The 22,729-nt window shown below is 44.3% G+C and overlaps 1 protein-coding gene and 1 pseudogene across 1 annotated transcript in view; both read left to right on the top strand.

Moving 5' to 3' along the window:
* Nucleotides 1–22,729, top strand: part of CTNNBL1 (catenin beta like 1) — a 150,775-nt gene that overhangs the window by 34,009 nt on the left and 94,037 nt on the right. Inside the window, exons 4-5 of the mRNA XM_053671149.1 lie at nt 10,853–11,004; nt 20,298–20,383. Of these exons, the coding sequence (XP_053527124.1) occupies nt 10,853–11,004; nt 20,298–20,383 (238 nt within the window). The remainder of the gene's footprint in view (nt 1–10,852; nt 11,005–20,297; nt 20,384–22,729) is intronic.
* Nucleotides 482–3,257, top strand: LOC119063195 (heterogeneous nuclear ribonucleoprotein K-like; annotated as a pseudogene).

Here is a 22,729-nt window from a genome sequence, read left to right on the forward strand (position 1 = left end):
TGATAGTTAGTATGGTTGTTACCACACTGGCTGCTCCGTGCCCCTGTGAAGTCCTGTAATGAGGACTCTGGTATCTTTCAGTCAGTCTTGAATTCTGACTACAGGGATTTTCATATTCATACAGACTTTAATGTTCCAATGCTTTCTCTCCCGCCCTCCTTCTCTCCCTCCCGGGACATGCACTTTTAATGAATCGTAGTATGTCCAAGGCCTCTAGGCAATTAGGGGTTGGAAAGTATAGTCTTTGCACTCGAGTTTATTGGTTTTTAGGCACAGTAGCTATAAACGCACAGAAGGAAATATACTTTAAGAGTTGCAAACAGAAGGCTGTGGGAGCGTGGGGGAAGAAAGTGTGAATACCAACTTGGGGGCTACTAAAGGCTTCACAGAAGAGGTAGTATTTGAGCTGGGCCTTGCAGAATGATTTTGACTTCAGTAGACAGCAGGGAACACGGAAGATGTGCCAGGCAGTGTGACTAGCATGAACAAAGGTGCAGAGGTATCGGAGGTCATCAAGTCCTCCCGGCAGCCTGGTAGGGCTACTGTGGCCCACTGCGTTCTCTCTGGACTTCTTCAGGGAGGGGCAAGAGGAGAGCCTGGGTACTGGGCCTAGGACCACAGCGCTCCGACAGCAAGAGCGGCTGGACTGCAGCCCAGCTCTCCTGACACCGAGTTGTGTCTGGCTTTGTGCTGACTTTCACCATGCAATAGCCCTTGTCATCTGCAGTGTGTGTGTGTGTGTGTGTGTGTGTGTGTGTGTGTGTGTGTTTGATTACACAGGTAACACATCAATGGATTTTCATTGTAAAAGGTACCAACACGCATAAGCAGAGTAAAAAAAGAACGTTCTCCTTCACCGCACTGACCCCCTTTCCGTTCCCCTACCTGAGACGGCCCTGGTGAACACAGCTGTGAGTGTCCTTTCAGGCTCTCTTCTGTATGCTTATTTACAAATACACGCAAATATTTTTCTCACCTAAATTGTACTGTACATATTCTGCGCCTTGACCTTTTTTGGTCACATAACCAGAGCTTTTCATTTTACTGTATGCATGTTTATGCAGTTTGTGTGTGGGGGACTGATTATAGTATTTCACGGTTTGTAGTACCATGATTTGTTTATGGCTTTTCTGTTACAGACATTTAGTTATTTAAAAAATTGGCTTTTATGAATAATACTGCAGTGCACCTTTGTGTGCCTGTGTCTTGGTGTAAAATGTGTTTCTATAGGGTAAATGTTGAACTCCCACATTGAAGGGTATGTACATTTTAAACTTGGATAGCTGCTGCCAATTCCGCTGTATTCTTTTATCCTGCCCCCAGCAGGTCTCTTTTCCTAATGTTCTTGTCCACAGTGAATGGGGTCAGTCTTAAACATCTTTGCCATGTGTTTTATTATTCCTTTACTCATTGGTCTTCCTGCATTAGACTCTGTGTCCTTGGAGGAGGTGGACAGTGTCTTGTTTGTCTCTGTTTATAGTACCTGACACAGTACCTGCCATACTGTAGGTGTTCATTAAACATGAGATCTCCATTCATGTCTTCGCTATTATACTTATTGCTCAGAACCTAAGGATACATTATGAGGAAGCTATGCCCTGGGTTGATAACTCTGGAAATTTACAAAATCCAGATTATCCTCTTTCTGGGTTGTACCAACCTCAGCGTCTTACTTACATCCCACTTGCCTACAGCCTATATAAATTGGTGTTCCTTATAATCCAAGAGAATAGAAACTGAATAGCCAGAGGAAACCTTCCCCAACACAACAACCAGTGGTGAATTTGGCCAGTGCTCTGCAGAAGATATGGAAGAGGAACAAGCTTTTAAAAGGTCTAGAAACAGTGACGAGGTGGTTGAATTTCATTCTGCCTCAGAGCAAGAGTGCTGGGGTTGTGACTGGAAAAGGAGGCGAGAATATTAAGGCTCGCCCTGACCGGTGTGGCTCAGTTCTTTGAGCATCACTACGCAAAGTGAAAGGTCGCCCTTTCGATTCCTGGTCAGGGCACATGCCTGGGTTGCAGGTTTGGTCCCTGGTCATGGTGTGTGTGAGAGGCAACCCACTGATACTTCTCTCCCTCTCTTTCTCCCCCTCTCTCTAAGAAAATAACCTAAATAAATACATACATACATACATACATACATACAAAGAATATTAAGGACCTGCATACAGACAACAGTGCCATTGTCTGCAGTGGCCCTGAGTGCATGTTATCAGTGCTGATACAGAAACAATTGGAGAAGTTCTGAAGGAACTCATCCCCACCTTGCAATCCCTACTCATCCCTAGAAGGGGGCCTGCAGTTGCTATCACCCACTGCAGCCAGGCAGCCCCTGCTCGACTCTCATGCTGTGGAATGCTTACGTTACCAGCACTGGAAAGGAAGCGACTTTGTGCACTGAGACTGCTGGTTCATCAGAGTCTGGCAGGGGGAGTTATTGGGGTCACAGTTGCTAGAATCAAGGAGCTTCCAGAGATCTCTCAGATGACAACCCAGCTTTTCCAGGAATGCTGTCCTCATCCCACTGACAGGCGTTCTTGTCGGAGGAAGACCTGTCAGGGTTGTAGGGAGCGTGAAGGTCATCCTTGCGCTCACGTCAGTCTTCCATCAAAGGATGTGCACGGCCCTGTGGCCCCAATTTTACAGCGCTGTTTGATGACCGCCATGGGTGTCCCATGGGATTTCCCACGCAGAGAAGAGACCGTTAGACAGAAGGCCTCCTGGTCAGGGTGGGCGTCCGATGCCTCCATCTAGAAGAGATCATGTCATGGTGGTACGTGCTCTCCGTGAGAGCCCCTCCTGGACAGGGAAGCCAGGGCGGTAGTATGGCTGCGTGGAATCTTCCTCTTCCTCCACCACCACCACTTAGAGGAGGACATCTAATGGCCTGTGACAAGAAAAGGAAGACCTGGAGTCTGTTAGGATGGCGTGTTGGTTTAGGTGCTGATGAAACCTGAGATTCTGCAGTTAGATACACGGAGCCCTTCAGAATGTCAGGTGACTCAGAATGATGACTCCTGTGTAGGTGGTTGTGGCTCATATGGTGATCTTGGTGGCCCTATTGTTACTACACAAGGAACTAGTCCAAGATTTGTCTGGATCTGTTATTGGCAAAGGGGGTCAGAGGATTAAACAAATTCATCATGAGTCAGGAGCTTTGATCAGAATTGATGAGCCTTTAAAGCAGTCTGAAATCAGATCGTCACCATTACAGCAACACAGGGCCAGATGCAGAATGCACAGAATTTGCTGTAAGCAGATGTTGAAGGTTTCTGATGCAAGATGTGTGTGTGCGTGTGTGTGTGTGTGTGTGTGTGTGTGTGTGTGATGAAGCAGTATACTGGAAATTTTTTTTCTAAAACTAGTGAAGAACGAAGGAGTCCTGCATCTTTTTTTAAAAAATATGCTTCTGTTTAAAAAGCCAACAGTCCCCTGCTTCACAGGTGTTCTGCATTTGAGGTGTAGTGAAATCTCTGTTGTTCACCAGATGTAATGTTCCAGTTCCTTATGAACAGGGTCAGGGAGAGGGTGTGTAAAGACTAACATTGAAATTTGGAAACAGCAGCACAGTGAGTGAATTTTAATTTTCGTTCATTGTTGGTGGTTAAAAAGGAATGCCCCCAGTGTAATTATTATGAACATTTTGCTCTGTGGTCACCGTCATATTTGGGGGAGTGGGGTTTAGGGAGAAAAAGTACCAACCGTTTATATGTCCCTGGCCTCTATTCAGAGCATTATGTAGAAAGTGATGCTCTTTTGTAAGAAACATTTTGTGATTTTTAAAGAGAATTTAGTGAACCTAGGAAAACCTCCAGTTTACTTCTCGGAGCGCCAGCGTTGCCTCTGCCCGAGTGGTGGGTGCACCTCTGTCGGTTTAGGTGCAATTAAGGTGAAGATTGCTAGAGCATTTTTGAGTGAAACTCTCCGGTTGAGATCAGAGACATTCAAATTTATTTTCTCATATATGCAACTGTCATTTTGATGGCACACCTCAAAATGCCTGTCTTCACTGGGCTGCAGCTCAGACTCAGCCGACAGTTCTCCTTTGCACTTGGTAATCTCTGCACCGGGTAGTCTTCCTCCCAAACATCGCATTGAGTAGAGGGGGCTGTTTCCCTCATAAGTCATTTTTGCAGGGGCCAAATTACTGAGTTTAGAGGTTCTCAAACTTTTTAATTTCTGGACCCCTTTGTACTCTTCAATTATGAGTGCACCCCAAAGCGCTTATCTTAGAAAATTCTAGAATACACAAGTACACATTTTCTTAGCCATCAGGGCAGTGACATCGGCACATTCCCGTGGAAAATTCTGGTGTTCACTCCTGAGAGGATGAGAGTGGAAAAGGAAATACAGGCCCACCTCGGAGGTACCGAGGGCTTGGTTCCAGACCACTGGCGTGCAGTAGATGTTGCGTAAAGGGAGTCACGTGACTGTTTTGGCTTCCCAGCACATATAAAAGCTATATTTACACTGTACTGTAGTCCGCTGAGCATGTAGTAGCATTATGTCTAAAACAACAATGTATACACCTTAATTTAAAAGTACTTTGTTGCTAAAAAACGCTAACCATCATCTGAGCCTTTAGCAAGATATAATCTTTTGGCTGGTGGAGGGTCTCGCCCTAGTAACATCAAAGATCACCATACTATATATAATAACAGTAAAAATGTTTGAAATATTGTGGGAATTACCAAAATGTGAGACAGAGATAGGATGTGAGTGAAACTGCTGTTGGGAAAAATGGTGCTGATGAACTTGCATGACACCGGGTTACCACAGACCTTTAATTTGTTTAAAAAAAAAAAAAGCAATATCTGTAAAGTGCAATAAAGTGAAGCTCAATAAAATAAGCTATGCTTGTAATACTTTGGTATTATTATGAAAATAGTCTTGATTTTCTGGACCCCTAGAAGGATCTCCACCCACCTCCTACCTCTACTCTGGGGTTCCAGGACCACACTTTGAGAACTGCTGATGTGGCTGGATGGAAGAAGCATGATGTTCTCTATGCCTTGATTGTTGCTTTTGTGTCTGCAGGAGGACTCGTCAGTTTCTATTGCTTTTCTGGTATGTTTGCACTTGCTGGTCATTTGCTAATATTCACTCTTATGGTTGAAGGAGAATATCCTGCTGCTCTGAAGCACATGCACATGGACAGGCTGGCAGAATATCCTCCGTCATACCAGATGGAATCGATGACCCCATCTCAGCCTGTATTGCTGTTTTAATAGGTTGCTCTATTGCTTTCCCGTTGGCCTCTAACTTGATCCACTCCCCCAGCTGTGAGTCATTCATTACTGATGGTGTACTTGCTGGCCAGACAACCCTCCACAAATGTTGCAGTGTGCTCTTTAAATGAGTAGGCTTGTACTTTGTTGACAAAAAAGAATAAAATTTTCTTTGTGAAGTGTAGCAAACTTGAGGGTGCCTAGATTTGTCGAGCACCTATTATGTTCCAACTGTTGTTAGGCACTTCATATTTATTATCTCTTTGAATCCTCCCTGTGATTCAGCTAGGAGAATTAAGGGCGCTGAGGTTTAGAAGTAGGTTAGTTGCTATTCTCTGTCTCCCTTAACCAGGGTGGTGTCCTGTGATCTGTGTTGTAGCGGCATCTCTTGGACAACACTGGATCCTTGCAATGAATTGCATTTAATAGATTGTCTATATTTGTGCTACGTTAGGGTCTCCATGAGGACAGCAGCTCGGGTTATTTTGTCATCTGTTCTATCCTCGGTATTTAGCACGATGACTGGCCCCAAGTGCGTGCCCAGTAAACAGTTGGTGACTTACTGCCCGTAGTTATACAGCCAGTGAATAGCGTGGCTGCGGGGGTGACAGAGGTCGTCTCATTCCCAAGTCCAGGCATTTTCCATGATGTCTTGTTACTCAATGTAACACTGGGCCCCAGTGGTATTTTTATGTTTTCCTGCTCACAGTTGAGTTTCTGCTTGTTTTTTTGTTTTGATAATTTGATGACTTTCTAAATTTAAAGACATTGGCCTAAGACTGTATATTTAGAAGAATTTCAAAGTTGGAAGGGACTGAAAGGCACAGTCTATTCTCCCTTCTATTCTTGATTTTTTTTTCTTAAATCACCCTTTATTAATGACCTCCAGTGACACCTTTCATAATCTGGCAGTTCTGACTCTTAAGATTTCAGCTTAAAATGAAAAAGAATTTCTAACAGATTCTCACATGAGAGGATATCTAGACTCCTCATAATCTTGGGCGCTTCCCCAGATTAGCTTCTGTATCCCTTCTAAAGTATGGTTTCCATAACAGATGTCACAGAACTGTAGGGTCATCTAACCATGATGACAATTTCGTGTTGCCTTCTTGTGGCCTGAAACCACAGCAGCGTCTGCGGCAGCTCCTTCCCTCAGCTCCTTCGTTTGGCAGGTATCTGCTGAACCGTGGGCCAGGGAGTGGGGCCCAGTGCCGGGCGTCCGGAAACGAGCGAGCCGTGTCTGTTCTAGCAGGGCTGTCTCGTGGTTACAGTTGACCAAATTAACCATCGAAACCTTTCTACACACGTGCCCTTCTTAAACTGTATCTCTCCCAACTTACGCATTTTGTACTTGACTTTTTGGTTCAGTGGTGTTCTCTGTCTGGATCCTAGGTAACTTTCTCCTGTTAGATATGGACCGTCATTGCCTGCCAGGAACTTTTAGAATTGATTCTGTCAGCTGCTGTGTTCCCTTTCTCTGTAAGCTTTGTATATTTTGACATTTGTTAAGTTTGTCTTTTTAAAGATTTTATTTATCTTTAGAGGGGAAGGGAAGAAGAGAGGGAGAGAAATATCAGTGTATGGTTGCCTCTCATGCGTCCCCTGCTGGGAACTGGCCTGCAACCCAGGCATGTGCCCTGACTTGGAATCGAACCACGATCCTTTGGTTCTCAGGCCCACACTCAATCCACTGAGCTACACCAGCCAGGCCTTAAGTTTGTCTTTTATATTCCTTCACTCAGGTTACTGATGTAAAAAAAACAATAAAATAATATAACTGATCTTAACAGGTCCAGTATTGGTGCCTTGTAGGATAGGATACCACCAGAGGCTTCTTTCATTCACTCATTCATTCATTCATTCATTCATTCATTTTCATCCAAGCCCCCAAGTCTATTTCTTGTATTCAACATGATTTTGTTTATTACTATTTAGTGTCCAGTCTCCCTTGCCAGTTCTTCCTGGTGACCTATAAAAATCTTTTGTCAAGTTACTACTCTTCAGAAATCAGAATTTTTTAAAGTATCCATTTTTTAAAAATTTTACTCATTTATTTTTAGAGAGAGGGGAAGGCAGGGAGAAAGAGAGGGAGATATATGTGCGAGAGATACATCCATTGGTTGCCTCTTGCACGCCCCCAACTGGGACCTGGCCCCACAACCCAGGCATGTGCCGTGACAGGGAATCGAACCAGCAACATTCAGTTCACAGGCCAACACTGAGTCTACTGAGCAACACCAGCCAGGGCTAACATACCCATTTAAGGCAAATAAGCCTTAGAGATGAGTCCATTAGGTTCAGAGATTATCCAGACCTACTTCCCCGTGACACATTTGAATTATGCACCAGCCCTTCCAAGTCATGATCCTTCTGATTTGGCTCCCACACTTTAGGTGATGAGAATAATCTGAAACGGTGGTCTATTCATAAGCACAGTGAAAGGAACCTCTAAAAGGTGGTATGGATAGAGGGGGAATCTTGGTAAAAATAATTTTGAAATGTACTTGGAATAATAAACAGGTAAGAATAGACAAGGAAGCATTGAAAAAGAAGATTAGGAAGGAAGTACTTTGCAATAACAGACATAAAATATACTGTAACAATAGGAAAGTGTGATCCTGGCTCAAGAATTTGTAGACACATCAATGAAATGGAGTGAAAAGCCCATACACAGATGAGAGCACACATTAAATTTAGTGCATGAGGCCCTGGCTGGTGTGGCTAAGTGGATTGGGCACCAACCTGCAGACCGAAGGGTCACTGGTTCAATTCCCAGTCAGGGCACATGCCTGGGTTATTGGCCAGGTTCCAATAACCTGGAACCCAGCAGGGGGCACCTGAGGGGCCACCACACATTGATGTTTTCCTCTCTTTCTCCCACCCTTCCCCTCTCTGTAAATAAATTAAATCTTTAAAAAAAATTAGTGCATGATAGACATGGCATTTCTTCAAATCTGTAGAAAAAGGGTAGATTACAGTATTGGGACAATTGGTCAGACATTTGCAGAAAACAAAGTTAGCTCTTTGCCCTATATTGTATGCTAAAATAAATTTCAGATTTATTTACTCCTAAATATTTAAATATGTAAACATAAATGTACATACAAGTATATCATAAAATATATCTGATCTTAACACAGAAAAAAACTGCTCAGGATACATGTAAGATGTAGTTCCTAAAGGCAAAGATTTGACTACTTAAATTTTAAAAACCTTTATGTCAGAAAGCACAGTGTACTAATTAAAGGGCAAATATTTTTCTCTGATTTATTATTATGTTTGCAGCATGTGAGAAAATGAATTTCATTAATATGTAGTGTTTATAAATCAATAAATAAGATGAAAACCCTGATATAAAATTGGCAAAGAAGAAATACAAATAGCTAATAGACATTAACAAACTTTTAAGCATCTTGGTATCAGAAATGTAAAATAAAAAATAAGTTAAATTTCATATTTCAAATTGGAGGAGACTTTAAAAGGATAAACTTTAAGAACTGTTGTTGAAGAAGGTGAGGGAAACAGGCACTTTATACGTCATTGACACCTTTCTTGCAGAATTTAGCAAAACCTGCTAAATTACGTGTACTCTCTGACTTGGCACTTTCCTTCCTGGGAGCTTACCCTAACACAATAATTATAAATGTGTGCGTTGTAGTGTCACTTGTTGTAGGGAAAAAATTAGAGGCCATCTGAATGTCTGACAAAGGGGGATGAATAAAATAAATTACCCATAAGGGAATACCATGCAGCTTTTAAAAGTATATTATTTAGAACAGGAGTTTCAGGTAGTTTCAGGTAGGCTCATTCTCCTACACCTGCTCCGTGTTTGATCGGCAGTCCCTTTTTGGACCCTAAGTTGAGGAGGGTTCTGAAGCCACATCTGGGCTCAGCAGGGAAGAGCGCTGTGCTCAGTGAGGGACTTGCCGAGGGAGAAGGAGAGAGACCGACAGCAGTGCCGTACTGGCTTTTCCTGTTGTGAAAGGATGTTTAATGTAAGGGGAAGTGCTCAGCCTATGTTAACAGTAGCAAAGGTGGAATGTAGAACTGTATTCTATGTAGGCTGCTTTTTGGGGGGAAGAGGGGAAAGGTATGAGTTGAGAAAAATGACTTAAACATACCAAAATATTATCAGTGGTTTTTTCTGGTTAATGAGATAATAGATGATTTCCGTTTATTTTTCAAGGGCTTGTCTTTTTCCTCCCGTTTTTCTACTAAAAGTACTATTTTGTAATCAGGAAAATATCTATAAATGTTATGATTTAAAGTAATAATGGGGAAAAACAATGGTTAGGGGTATTGTCTAAACTATGGACATGTTTTAAAGAGTTACAGTCTCCAGACTTTGTTCCTCACAGAATCCAGATTTCTAAGAAGGTGGTATTTGCCTAGCCCTCCAGCACCTGGAAGTTGATGATGCTTTATGACTTCAGGAGTCCCCACTTACGCTCCTTTTCTTCGTGGCCTCGATTCAATTAAGCAGGCATCACTGGATACGTAGAGACAAAATAATTCCTGTCTAAGAAGTTTACACTCTAGCAGGGAAGACAGACATAATGATAGCAATAGTAGCAGTAAAAGGAGGAGGAGGATGGGGAGGAGGAGGAGAGCAAATATATCGTGCTTTTGGCTTGCCAGACGTTTCTGTTTGTCCATTTACTCCTTAATAGTATCCCTGTGAGATAGGTAAATTTATTAGCTCCTTTACAGATGAAGAAAACCGAAGGCTTAGAGAAGCTAAATGCTTAGGTCAGGTTCAAACCCAGGCAGTCTGGGTTCAGAGTCTGTTTAACCACTGATTCCTCTGCCACTGTCAGTTGGGTGTTGTTCATGGATCGCTTTGCATGGATTATGTTATTTCCTTCTCAGAACCAACTTTCCTGTCTTGTTCATCAAAGGCTTAGTGGGCATTTCTTCTGTGTCAAACACTGGGTGGGGGGGTGGGGGGCATTCGGATGTGAAAACAGAGCAGATCCGTTCTAAGTGCCAGAGCGTGGGTCCGTTGAAAGGTTCAGGTGTGGAAATGTGGGGGACATGCCATGCTACATGAAGTGTGGTGGTGGTGACGGTATGCCAGAGGCTAGATCTGCTTTGCTTTGGGATGCACCTCGTAATCTGCTGGCTCTCTGGAAGGGATGTGGAGGAGGGGAGGGTATTTTTGGACGGCAGCAGAATCGCTATCTTCTTTTGGGTAAAGGAAGTAATGGCCCTTGATCTGAAGTGGCAAGTAAGAGAAACCTTTTTTTTGGATTAGTAGGACAACTATGTCTAGGCAACAAAATTGCCACACCAGGGGTAATGCTAGCTGATCCACAGGACTGGTGGGCAGACCATTTACTGCTGCAAAGTGCTTTGGGAGCCTCTGGAAGGCAACTTGGGACCACAAGAGGAAGGGGAACCCTGTAATGAGATCTGAATCCAAGGCTGATTTTTGTAATGAGGAAATCGATTTCCCAAGGAAATTATGTGACAGTATGATGTTTGGATGGGCGTCCTTCTTGGTTGGTCTGTTGTAGACACTTTGACAGATTGTCTGTCTGCCTGGGTTGTGTTGCTGTTTGCTCCTCAGTGCTCATAGTACTTACTTCCTTTCAATGATGCAGTCTTGTTTTCCCCTCCCAGGTTCATGGAATCCGAGCTGGACCTAAATGACATCATCCAGGAGATGCACGTGGTGGCCACCATGCCAGACCTGTACCACCTTCTGGTGGAGCTGAATGCCGTTCAGTCCCTTCTCGGGTTGCTCGGACACGATAACACAGATATCCTTTTGGGTCTGTCCTCAGCAGGGAGGCTGACAGGGTCGGGGAGTGCTGTTTACTGTCTTCTCCTGTCCGTCTCTGCTGTCGCACCTCGTGTTCTATTCCCCTTCCAGCTATATCCCCTCTTGAAACACACGCTTTTTTTTTACTGATTCAAAAATCTGGTTTGTATGAGTACATATTGGGCAGTCCTTAATTGTCTTATTTGCTTTTATTGGTACTAGAGTTCATTGTGATGAATCTGTTCACACATTAACAACACTCATTTTTCTGGATCTTGATTTGGAGGCTAATAAGCAAGAGCAGGCAGGATTTGAATTTCTGGTCTCAACACCATTCTGTTAGCAGATGCCCCAGTGGAACTGAGACTAGAGTACGCGGCGAACCATGATGGAAAGCACACTGGAATGTCCAGGAACACAGGGTCTTTTATGGCTTGTCCACTATTATATTTCCAATTTCTTAAAGGGTAGGTGCTCAAAAACATTTACTGTTTATTGACTTAGCTCTAGACCTAAACAGACAATCTGGATTTCACTCTTTGCTTCATTTTTTTGTGTGGAATTTGGTGCTTCTCTAACCCTTAGTAGGCTCATCTGCAGAAACAGAGTTAATAACTTTTGCCTTTCAGTGTTATTGAGAGGATTAAAGGAGACCATACAAGTGCTGAGCAGTTTCCGATACACAGTGGGCACTTAGTAAATGTTGCTTGTAACTGAATCTGAGTCAGGGCTTTGAAAACCATTTTATGCTTTGCCATCTGATGTGCAACTGCTTTCGTGCAGAAGGTTTTTGATATGCCTGTGTTCATTAAAGGACATTTTCTTCCAGTAAGTGTTCTGTCAGAACCCAGAGTTTCGAAGGTAAGAGATAAGTATAGTTAGTCCGCTTGAGTGATATTCACGGGGAATCTGCCGCTGCTTCGTGTTATCCCCATCTTTCTGGCAATCTCCTGAGAGCGTGTCTGACTAGGTTCTCTCCTGCCTGATAATTCTCATAGAAATAAATCAGTGAATAATTTTAATTTCCTGAAGGGTGATCTTAAGCATTTCTGATATTTCACGCCATGTGAGCCAGCGTTCAGAATTGCTGTGTCAGTCCCTGGATTGATGAGTGGTCCCCCGGGTTTCACTGCAGAGTTCTGGGTTGTATGAGAACCCTGGTCAGTTAGCTTGTTTCTGGATGAGCTCAGTATGGGGTCTTATGAATGCATTTAGTGGACATGCTTTGCACACTTATTATAAATCAGGCACTGGGTTGGACCCTGAGGAGCCCTAGGCTCTACCAGAACAGCGTCAGTCTGTAAACATATACATTGGGCATCTTCATATGATTAGCCCTATTCAAGGTGCTCGCTGCTCCTCACAGAGTTAGTCACTGAGATTCTACTTGTTACTTCCCATTGCAGTTCACCTGCACAGATTGGTAGAGTTTTAGGATCTGAGCAGACCTGAGAGATGAGTTAGCCCAATGCCTACTTATTTATTGACAAGTCTGAGGTCCCCACGTTGGACAGCTGACTGTTGAGGTTGAGGTTGGCACCCGATTTCCAGTCTGTGGTGCTTTACAGCGCACCCCGAGTCTTCTCCCTAGGGTCCACTGTGGCCCTGACAGAGTTGTGGTCAGGCAGTGGTCACCTTGTGTATTAGTGCCGAAGTTGCCTGTTTTGTTTCTGGAAGCACACCTCTCATTCTCTTTCTATTCTTGCTAACTCAAGATAATAGTAGCAGCTCTCCAAAGAGGCGGGCGCTTCGCTGATTCACCAGCCCGGTTCCCCGCTGAGGAGAAGCCTGATGCACGGGAATGGCAAGGGCACAGCTGTTGCCAGTTGTTAAGTCCTGATTTTTAAAAAGGAAGAAGAATAAGTCCCCCTGCAACAACTTCGACAGGGTGCCATTCCCTCCCGTTTTCTGAGAGCTACACAGTCTCTTCTCCCTGTTGTATGCCAAGCTTCACCGTAGTGCCTTAATGATTTTTTTTAAATCTGATTTTTAATTATGTCCTATGTCAAATTTAAAGTTCATTTGAAAATTTTTTTAATTATCTAATTTTAATTAGATGCAGCAATTAAGGTAAATGTCATCCTCCTCAAAGTATAATTTTTCTTGAAAGCAGCTTCGGGAAAGGGCAGGCCCTCTCGCCTCGCATCTGACGGGTCCGCGTTCGGCTGGCGGGAGGGGCTGTCCGCAGCAGCGTGCTTTGTGTCTTGTCTGTGGTCTGTAATGGGCATTTTTCTTCGGGAAACGGTTGTTTAACAATTTACCGTTGTACAGCTGTAGCTGCCTGAAACACCTCACCGCGAATAAACAACTTTGTGGCAGTCATGATTTAAATTTTTTATCTTTTTTAACTCTTCATTTATCACCCTAGAGCATACGTGGCTGGTTATGTTCCCAGCAAGCACAGGTCATCTTTGCTTTGTCCTTCTCCGAGAAAACATAAACTATAGGGATTTTAATTGGATCAGAGGCTGGTTTGTTGTAACCTTAAGAGGCAGCGGATGTGAGAAAACAGCTTGTGCCTTGTCCTTTCAACCGTGAGAAGCAGCTTCAGAGTTTATTCTGGCACTCCGCATCGCTGCTGCTGGTGAGGGCTTGTCAGCGCTTCTGCACTGTCTCCCCCCTTGAGAGGCTGGAGCCCAGCCATCAGCGGGCTGCAGAGAGGAATTCTGGTCTGTGAAGAGCACCTCTGGGGCGTGGGGAGGAGGGGGAGGGGCACACCCCTGGAAGAGCATGGAAGAGTCGTTAGGAATGCATCAGGAGAGAGCGCGAGGTGGGGTCCAACAGCTGCTGCCTTGCAGAAATACAGCTTTTAAAACAGTGTTCCCTTTAAAGTAAATCGTTTACACATGTTTAGAGCCCCCTTTTTTTTTTGGTGAACCTTTTGGAATGTTTCTGCAGGGGGGAAAAGACACCAAACCTACAGTTAAAGATATTTTCTTAAGGTATTGCTAAACAGTTTTTGTGGCCTCATTTAAACGAGATTTACTCAATTTGCCTGAAAGAACAAGAAGATAAAACCTCAGATAGTTGCTGAGTTCCCTTTCTGCTACCACCTGCTCCTCCCCCCCACCAAAAAAAAAAAAAACCCCTTCAAGGTGCCAAATCCATGAGTATCTTTTGCTTTGTTCTCAGTTTGAGTGACAGGTCAATGGATTCCTTTATAAAGTTCTTGTGGTAGGTCATGGCATTCCCTGGGCTCTTCCTTAGTATGATTAGCTCTGTTGGGTTCTGTTAGGGAAACAAGAAACAGCAACTCCAGTTGGTAGCAAAAGCATTCAGGTTACTCTGCGTGGGGGTAAGTGCCCACAGAGTATTATGCTCAGGAAATGCCACTGGAATTCCGAGAAGGTGTGGGTCATCTCTGGCTTGGGGGTGATCAGGGAACCGGATACCAGAGACCCGTAAGCTTTTGGTAGATGTGGAGAGTAGAGTGCTTTTCAAGTTTATTTTCATGGTGTCTGCCTTGGCAATGGAAATTGCCCTTCCTCATCACTTCCTGGAGGCTGACATGCTCTTGCTGGCTGCTCGTGTAGTCACTATATACTTTCGGGATATCAGGCCCATTTTAAAAAATCACAACTACTGATTTGTAGCTAAATGCCTCATTCTTTAATTAAAAACTTTCCAGTAATCTACACCCAGTGCATTCAAAGTCTGCTTTCTCTCTCTCTGTCTGTGAACAGAGGTCTCACTGTAAGTGTTACCCTACGGCATCAGTGCCGTGAATGTGCGTACATTAATTAGTGTGCAGGGAGGGAGAAATTGGTCAGGACCAAGTCCGTCACTGGTGCCGATGGGACAGCTCTGATCTGTCTGGAATTCCTTTCTAAATCATTGCTTCGTTTCCTCAGACTCCAGAAAGCCCATGGGCTTGCAAAGTCGTCCTCTTGGATTTTGTCAAATATTACTGTGGGAATTGGAAAATAGGGAGCAGACAGGTTTTTTCAGACTAGCAGGGATCAATCGAAGTGAGCAGTTTGGGCCTGAGAATGCTGAAGGGCAACAAAGGGCCTGGGACACGCCGTCTAGTTCCTTCCAGAGGGTGGTTCCAGTAGTCAGGGCCCTCCCGTGAGAGCCCCAGTGTTGCCGAGCAGGACTAGCGCTGGGGAAGGTGTGGCCGCCTCTGGGCTGTCTTCTCATTGGACTGGGAGGGAGGTCAGCTGGGCTCCAGCGCTTTCCCGTAAGTGCTGGCTAACAAGACCTGTGTTTCTCGAGCTGCTGTTTTGCTAGGAGCCAGTCTCGTCTTGATATAGTCAGAATCAAAAGTTACATCAAAAAGAAGTTACTTCTTTTTCTTGTTGTTAGTGTCACTTCCCAGATAATCTGTACTGATAAACGACCCATTTTGGGGGAGCCATTTAAACATGCTCCAAAGAAAGTCGGGTTAGGTAAAAAGTGCCAAAGTGGCAATCTAGGAAAAGGACCTCTTAATGTAATTTTTATTTCGTTAATGGGTTTTAGGTGAATTGTATGTCCCAAAGCAGGGTGGTCGTGGCCTGCTTCAGACATTTCCCTGTGGCGTAATAGTGCCCACTAGCATTTACTAGGTACTTAATAAATGTTAAATGAGCGTATTTTCTCCCTCATACTAATCTGATTTAGGAGTGTGATAAAATTATGAGTCCAGGTTCATTCTAGGTAGCTCTGCCAGATGTTTTAGAAGGAGAAAAGACCATTTTGTCTGTGTTTTGAAATTCATCTGCATTAATTGAGCTATATCTAATCACTATCCTATTCAATGAATAAAAGAATAAAGATTTTTTAGAAAGCCCCCTCTTTGTCCCATTAAATAAGTTATATATTCTGAATCTACACTGGTTCATTTCTCTTAAGGAAGCCTATTAAAAATGACTTTTTTAAAAAAAGCCACCTGTTTTAGTATGTCTTGTTCCTCTTTATCTTAAAAAAATTCCTTATGGACATATCTTATTGGAGATCACTAATGAGACTGACGTTCAGTTTCTGCACCAGGACTCTACAGGGGATCAGGCCCAAAACCATGTATCTGGAGCCAAAAAATAGATGCAGACATTGCCTGTTTTCCAAGAGCCGTGGTGTTACCGACCGCTCTGTGCCCAGCAGGTTATTTCAACTTCACTTCCTATTACACGAGCTTATTGCCCCAGTAGTGGACAGGTACAGGGGGAGTGAGTTGGGTGGCCCTTCTGCTCGACATGACAAAATAGGCTATCAAAAACTGTGTTTTAGTAATTCACAGAGAGACAGGCCCTCTGTTTTTCTATTATACTTGGACCGGAGAGCCTTTTACCTTGTGAAATGAAATTGTAACTACAGTGGAAAAACCTATCACCCATGCTTGTGGAGCTAGTCTGCTTGTGCAGAAATGCCGGACGGGTGGCAGACCTTGCTGAATTTTCTCATCATGATTGAGAGTTCATCTGTCTATCTGTAGTTTTCACTCCTGTGCCTCTTTCTGGTCTTCAAATGACCTCTGTCTTCTGGGTCGTACTATATTACCCAGGAATTGATTATTATAACTATGGACTCATTACTGCCTTGCTGAAATGCTAGTTGGTGAAAGTTGGGAATTGATTTAAAATCAGTGGTGGGATCGATGAGATGTTTACCAGATCTGGGAGCTGGTAACTGATTTCTCATTTGACTTCTTAACTGAGGCTGGAGAGTAGACAAGGGGATATACACCGGAACATTACGAGATGGGACTTTGCTGGGTGAGAGTTAGACACGTGTCCTATTTCTATATAAAACCACAGCCACTGTCAGTTTTTTTTTTTTTTAAATAGTTCCTAGGTTTAATGTGACACACAGGTGAGCATGGTTGAAGGCTAAGCAAAGGAAAGTATACCTGGCCCATAGGGCTGTAGAGGCTGAGGAAGGACTTTATTTTTTTTAAAGATTTTATTTATTTATCCTTAGAGGGGAAGGGAAGGAGAGAGGGGGAGAGATATCAATGTATGGTTTCCTCTCATGTGTCCCCTGACAGGAACTGGCCTGCAACCCAGGCATGTTCCCTGACTGGGAATCGAACCACGATACTCTGGTTCGCAGGCCCACACTCAGTCCACTGAGCTACACCAGCCAGGGCTGAGGAAGGACTTTATTAAGCTGAATGTGCAGCATGGCTGAGATGTGAAATTAGATCTTCTAACCTCTAACTGACCCAAAAAGGGAGGCTCATGCTGTTGTTAGCTGAAATTTAGATTTTAGAGGACCTCGGCCATTTAGGTTTTAGAGGACTGTGGCAAGACTTGGCTAACAAGTCTTTATTATAGTGCTTTTCATGTTTTCTCAGTACTTTGACTCACTTGGCCTTCGACATACATGACCTCATTCATTGCTCGGTGAGCTAGGCTGGGCAGAGATCATTACCGCCATTGTACAAATGAGGAATCTAAGCTGTGAGGAAAGGAAGGGGCTTCAGTGATACTCCGTGGCCAGTGATGATTTGGGATGGATCAGTTCACTGAAGATGTGAAGCGGAGACGCGTGTGATATGGCCCCTGTCCACACGTGTGCTCCAGTTCTTACCTGTTGTTCTTTAATATTCACATATCCCTCCTGTCTCTTGGGGCTATTGTTTAATTAATAAATAATCACCGCATGCTAGTTAATAAGTTCTTAGCCATGCGTGGTATTACTCGAAGGATGTAATGATAGTGCTCACTGCATGCCCGATTCACGTCCCGGCCCTACAGACAACCGACTCTAGTGGGTGGACGCATGGACGAATGGAAGGGTGGGTAGATAGATGGGGGCTGAAAAGTCAGGCATAGAAAATAAGCATGTGAGTAGATAAGAAGATCCATGTAAGAACTTTTCAAGAGAAGAAACCTGCTGGGAGGAGGAAGGGCAGTTGTCAGCATTTTGTTCTTTCTCCTTGGACTTTAGTAATTTGTGGTGGGAACACATGACAGTTCTCGTCTCTGTGGATACAGTAGGGTCAGAAGCTGGAATGTACGTGACTCAAGTCCTATTTAAGCCTGGTATACATTCCCTCATTCATTAATGTGAAGCTCAGAGGCCAAACTATTGTTTTTAGAATCAGATGGGCCTAACATTTTTCCTTACAATTGTAGTGACCTTTTGGTAAGTTACTTAACCACTCTGAGCTTTAGTGTATCTGTAAAACGGGGGTCACATTCACGCTGTTGTGAGAATTGCGTTGCACAGTGCTTGGCATGATGACGCCTGTGAAAATGGCAGTTCTTACGACGGTGGCTCCTGCAGTCTTCGGGGAGAGAAAACTACCCGTTCCTGCTAGTTAGGGCTGCTTTGTGAGTTTTGTAGTCTTTTTTTTTTTAATCAATTCAAACAACTGATGTATTTTGGCTCACTATATATATATATATATTTCAAGGGTCAAGTATGATACATTTTGTGTGTATGCGTCAACAAGCTTTCTGGTTATTTTGTTAATAAAGGTTACCAGCACGAAGGAGTTTTGTCCAAAGACCTTTAAGCTCTTTGTACACATGAAGTTAATGCCTATGTTTTGGGCCAATATGGCTTTAAAGAGTGAAAGAATATGACACAGGAAGCTTAATTACTTATTCACGATGGTCAGCTTCTCAACCTCCAAGTACTTTTTATTCCGGCAAAAGATGTTCGCAAAATACCTGGTATATCAGTTGACAGCAATTTCCGTCATTCTTGTTAATACGTCCTGTATCTTTCATTTTATTTATTGTTTCTTTCCAGTTCTAGTGAAACTGCTCTGATTTTACCCTTGTTGTCTCACTTTTGGACTCCTGTGAGCTGAAGATCTTCCTCCTTCAGGCCTGGCTCCCCTCCCCCGCCTCAGCACCAACTGCCTGCCCCTCCCCCTCCCGCTGCCCACCCCACCCCTCAATGCTTCAGGGCGGCCTGCGCACAGCTGTTAGGTATTCTTTCAAAATACTGTTATTTCATACAGTTACAGTTGTCATTTTCTCTGTCCCCTCCTATGCCCTTTCTTCTCCTCTTTATATGCCTTTGTGCGTTCTAATCTCTCTGCTTTGATTCCTGTTGTCTTGCTTCCTGGCCTACCTGCCCTCAGCCTTTCAGTTGCCTGTTGTCTCGCCCCTTTTGACAAATCATTCTTGATTTCCCAGTACAAGTCGATTGCTCCTTTTTCAGGACAGCTGCAGTTCGTTTCTGTATTCTTCATTTGTTACATGTTAGTAATTGCCTGTGGGATGTAATTTTTTAAATGTCTGTGATTATCTAACGTCCTCATTTGACGATGAGGCAACTGAGGCCCAGAATGAAGAGTAGGTTAGCCTTTGTCACTCACTGTCTCAGTGGGTTATTCATCATGGGCTCTCAGTGAATGCGGGTTGGTGGGGGTGGTGGTGTGTGTGTGTGTGTGTGTGTGTGTGTGTGTGTGTGTGTGTCCAAGGTGAGGGAAGAGAAACTTAGTTTAGTTCTGGCTTCCAGAACTAAACATAACTTCCAAACGTAACTTCTTTTTTCTCTGCTTCATGTTTTCTTTCAGGTATATGTCCGTCTTTCTCTCTAATTTTGCCAGCTGTTTAATTCTCATTGTTTACATTTCTTTTGAGTCCAAAGCAGCATGGTGCTGGAGGGGAGGGGAGCCCAGTGTAAATCTTTTCCTCTACATTTTTTTTTAATCCTCACCTGAGGGTATGTGAACTGATTTCAGAGATAGAGGAAGCAGGAGAGAGGGAAGCACCAGTGTAAGAGAGAAACCTAGAGATCGGTTGCCTCTGGTAGGGCCTGACAGGGGACTGAACCTGAAACGTAGGTATGTGCCCTGACAGGGGATCGGGCCGCAGCTTTTTTTTGGTTCATGGGAAGACGCTCCAACCAGCTGAGCTGCCAGCCAGGGCCTTCTTTCTCCACTTCAAATCTATTTTGTCCTGCCTTGGTCTCTGAAAACTCTTTGCTGAATACCAGCCATCTCATCGTAGAAGTCATTGTTGCCTTTGAAGGTGAACTGTACAAAGAAGTCAAGGTTATACTGAGTTCCAGTCATTTAAATTATGAGATAGGCTAAGGGTATTGGCTTATTTCTTGTTGGAAAAGCGACCTCCTGAGTGATTTTATTTAAGTTTTAAAATTTATAAAAACAGTTAACCTGTGGAATAGTTTGCCAAGAAGGCAGCATAAAGAAAGAAACTAAGTCAGTTAGCAATATTTGTTGAACACCCTCTGTGAGTAGAAACTTGTCGAAGAGATGTTAATAAAACCGGAGTGTATTAAAGGTAAACAGTGATGAAGTGGTTGACAGGGAAATGGGAGGGAACCGCATATTTTAATCAAATGTCAGTAGGGCTTCAGTATGTATGCGATGCCCTTAACATTTTTCACATGTGTCCATAGCTGTGGTTGATTTGCTGCAGGAATTAACAGACATAGACACCCTCCATGAGAGTGAAGAGGGAGCAGAAGTACTCATCGATGCTCTGGTAAGTTGCACACCCCCCAGGACTTTGCAGGCTTGTGCGAGCTGCTGACATCGTCACCACCACTGTCTCTGTGCGTGGCACCAGCGGGGTGACAGGTATTGCTCTGTGGCAAGGCTGGGCTGAGTGAGGAGAGTAAGAAAGTAGAAATGCAGCCTCTGGCCACTTCGTTCTTCGGAACTGTGTTAGGAGAGGGGTTATAGAGGCCTAGCGTTTATTAAATATCACTGTGTGTAATCCCCACCGTATCCTCGAAGACGGGCATCGTTGCCGTTCTTCCCACTTACAGCTGTGAAGCTGAGGCGTGGGGAGACAGAACAACTTGCCCGTCGTCACTCAGCTGCCATTTGAACCTGTGTTCTCTTTGACTCCACGTTCCTTTTCTCTACACTCGACTGTGGTGCTTCTGACCTTTTCACAGAGAGTTTTCACAGATGTTCTTCTCTCTTCTGGCCTTTATAATTCCAAGTGCTAGGGAAGACAAGTGTCATTGCTACTTATTTCACAGACAGGGATTTGGAGAATGTTGAAAATAAGAACAGGTCTTGTAGCTCATCGAGGCCGGAGTCGCAGCCCTGCCTGTGGAGCACGCGCCCAGTTGGTTTGGCATCCGGAGCCTTGCAAGCGGAGCCTTGGCGAGGCCTCGCGGTCTTCCTCGGCTGCTGTTCCAGGCGGCAGCCAGTCCGCAGCAGTTCATGTGGAGGGTGAGCCTGTAGTCCCATCACCTCACTTTACACACGAGGAACCCCAGACGCTGAAGTGAAGGGTTCCAGTGGGTCACTCAGCCAGGCCTGTAACAGCTGAGATGAGAGCCTGCATATTCTGACCCCCGCCACAGTCCTGTCTCCCCACACCGGTCTCCCTCGCTCACCGGTGATCAGAGAGGGCTCATGCGCCCTGCGGGGCTTTGTCCACCTACCAGCCTACCACCCTCCTCAAGGCTCTGCTGATTTTCTTCCTTTCTGTTGTCCAGTCTACTGTCCGGAGTGAAAGTGACTGCTGGTTTTCACACAGTTCCCAGAGTTTATCTTAGATCTTCGCAGCCACTTGTGCCAGAATCATCTGGAGTGCTCGTGAGGCCACCCTCTGGCCCCGTCCAAGACCTTCTGAATCAGAGTGGCTGGGACCGGGGTCCCAAGTGACTCCGAGACCCCACTGCTGCACTGCCCACCCCCTCCTCACCCTTTCTCTCTCAAGGCTCCTGACACTAGAACTTTCCCATGCGCCACGCTTGCTGCTGGCGTTTGGTGTAAGTGAAGGGGCTGTGACCCACTGGGTATGATAAACTCCCTTACAGAGAGTGAGGCTGGAGGCCAGCGGGCCATCTGTGACTGGATGTGATGAAACTTTTTATCGCCATTTTTTCTCTTCCTAAAGCAAACTTTGACTTTTGTAGAATTTGGGGCCTTTATTTTTCCTTGGAGCCACTCTGCAGAAAGAAGAGAATGGTGTGGGGACGCCTTCTGAGGAAATGTGAGGGAAGACGGTGGCACTTGCCCCCTCACTGTGTTCCCACAGTGTCATGTGTGCAGTCTTACCTTCCGGAGGTTTAATTACGGTGGCCCCGAATGAGCCTTTTTGCTTGGTCCCTGGGCCGACTTTAATTACCATCCTTTTGCCTGTGTGAATAGAGGAGGCGAGAGAGGAACAGCTAGTCTGTCTGCTGCCTGCAAAACATACTCAGAAACAGCAGTTTGCACAAAAGCCCCCTTTGTGTTTTCATTGTTGCCAGACGCACCTACCAACATTGGATCTTGAAGATTGTATTGTTTGTTTGGAAAGAAACAGTTCTTCCTCCGACTGGGGAGCCATTATGTAGCGGCTACATAGGTTTTCAGTTGTTTTTTTTTTATTATATAAAGATTTTTACTTTTATAGCTTTATATCGGTGGGGCTGGTGTGAATCACAAACAGTTGAACATTCCTGGACAGCCCTGTACTGTTTGCAGCCAGTCAGAAGCCATCAGTAGAGAGAGCAGAACTAGTGGGTGATCTTCCATTTATTTATTTTTCCTCCCCTTGTGCTGCATTCAGGAAGAAGTTTGATAAGTATTCTCATATTACAAGGGTTGAGTTGTCTTCATAGTTTTAATTTGGGGCCAATATCAGAGGCCTGGAATTGCCTGAGCAGAGGCTAGAGGGCATGTAGCAGGATTTATTGTGGTGTGCGGATTGCAGTTATTGCCTTGCTCTTTCTCCCAGTTGGAAGTCCTGAGCAATAGAAGCGCACATTTGTGGGGAGAGAGCGCTGTTCCAGCATTCTCAGGCATCTTTGGAGTTTAAAATTTGGTACGCATCCACTGCTATGACTTATGCAAAAAGTGAATATTTGTGCTTTGTAACAACTTG

This window comes from Artibeus jamaicensis, unplaced genomic scaffold, assembly GCF_021234435.1.
Source record: "Artibeus jamaicensis isolate MK-2021 breed Jamaican fruit bat unplaced genomic scaffold, CSHL_Jam_final contig_685, whole genome shotgun sequence".
NCBI classification, from domain to species: Eukaryota; Metazoa; Chordata; class Mammalia; order Chiroptera; family Phyllostomidae; genus Artibeus; species Artibeus jamaicensis.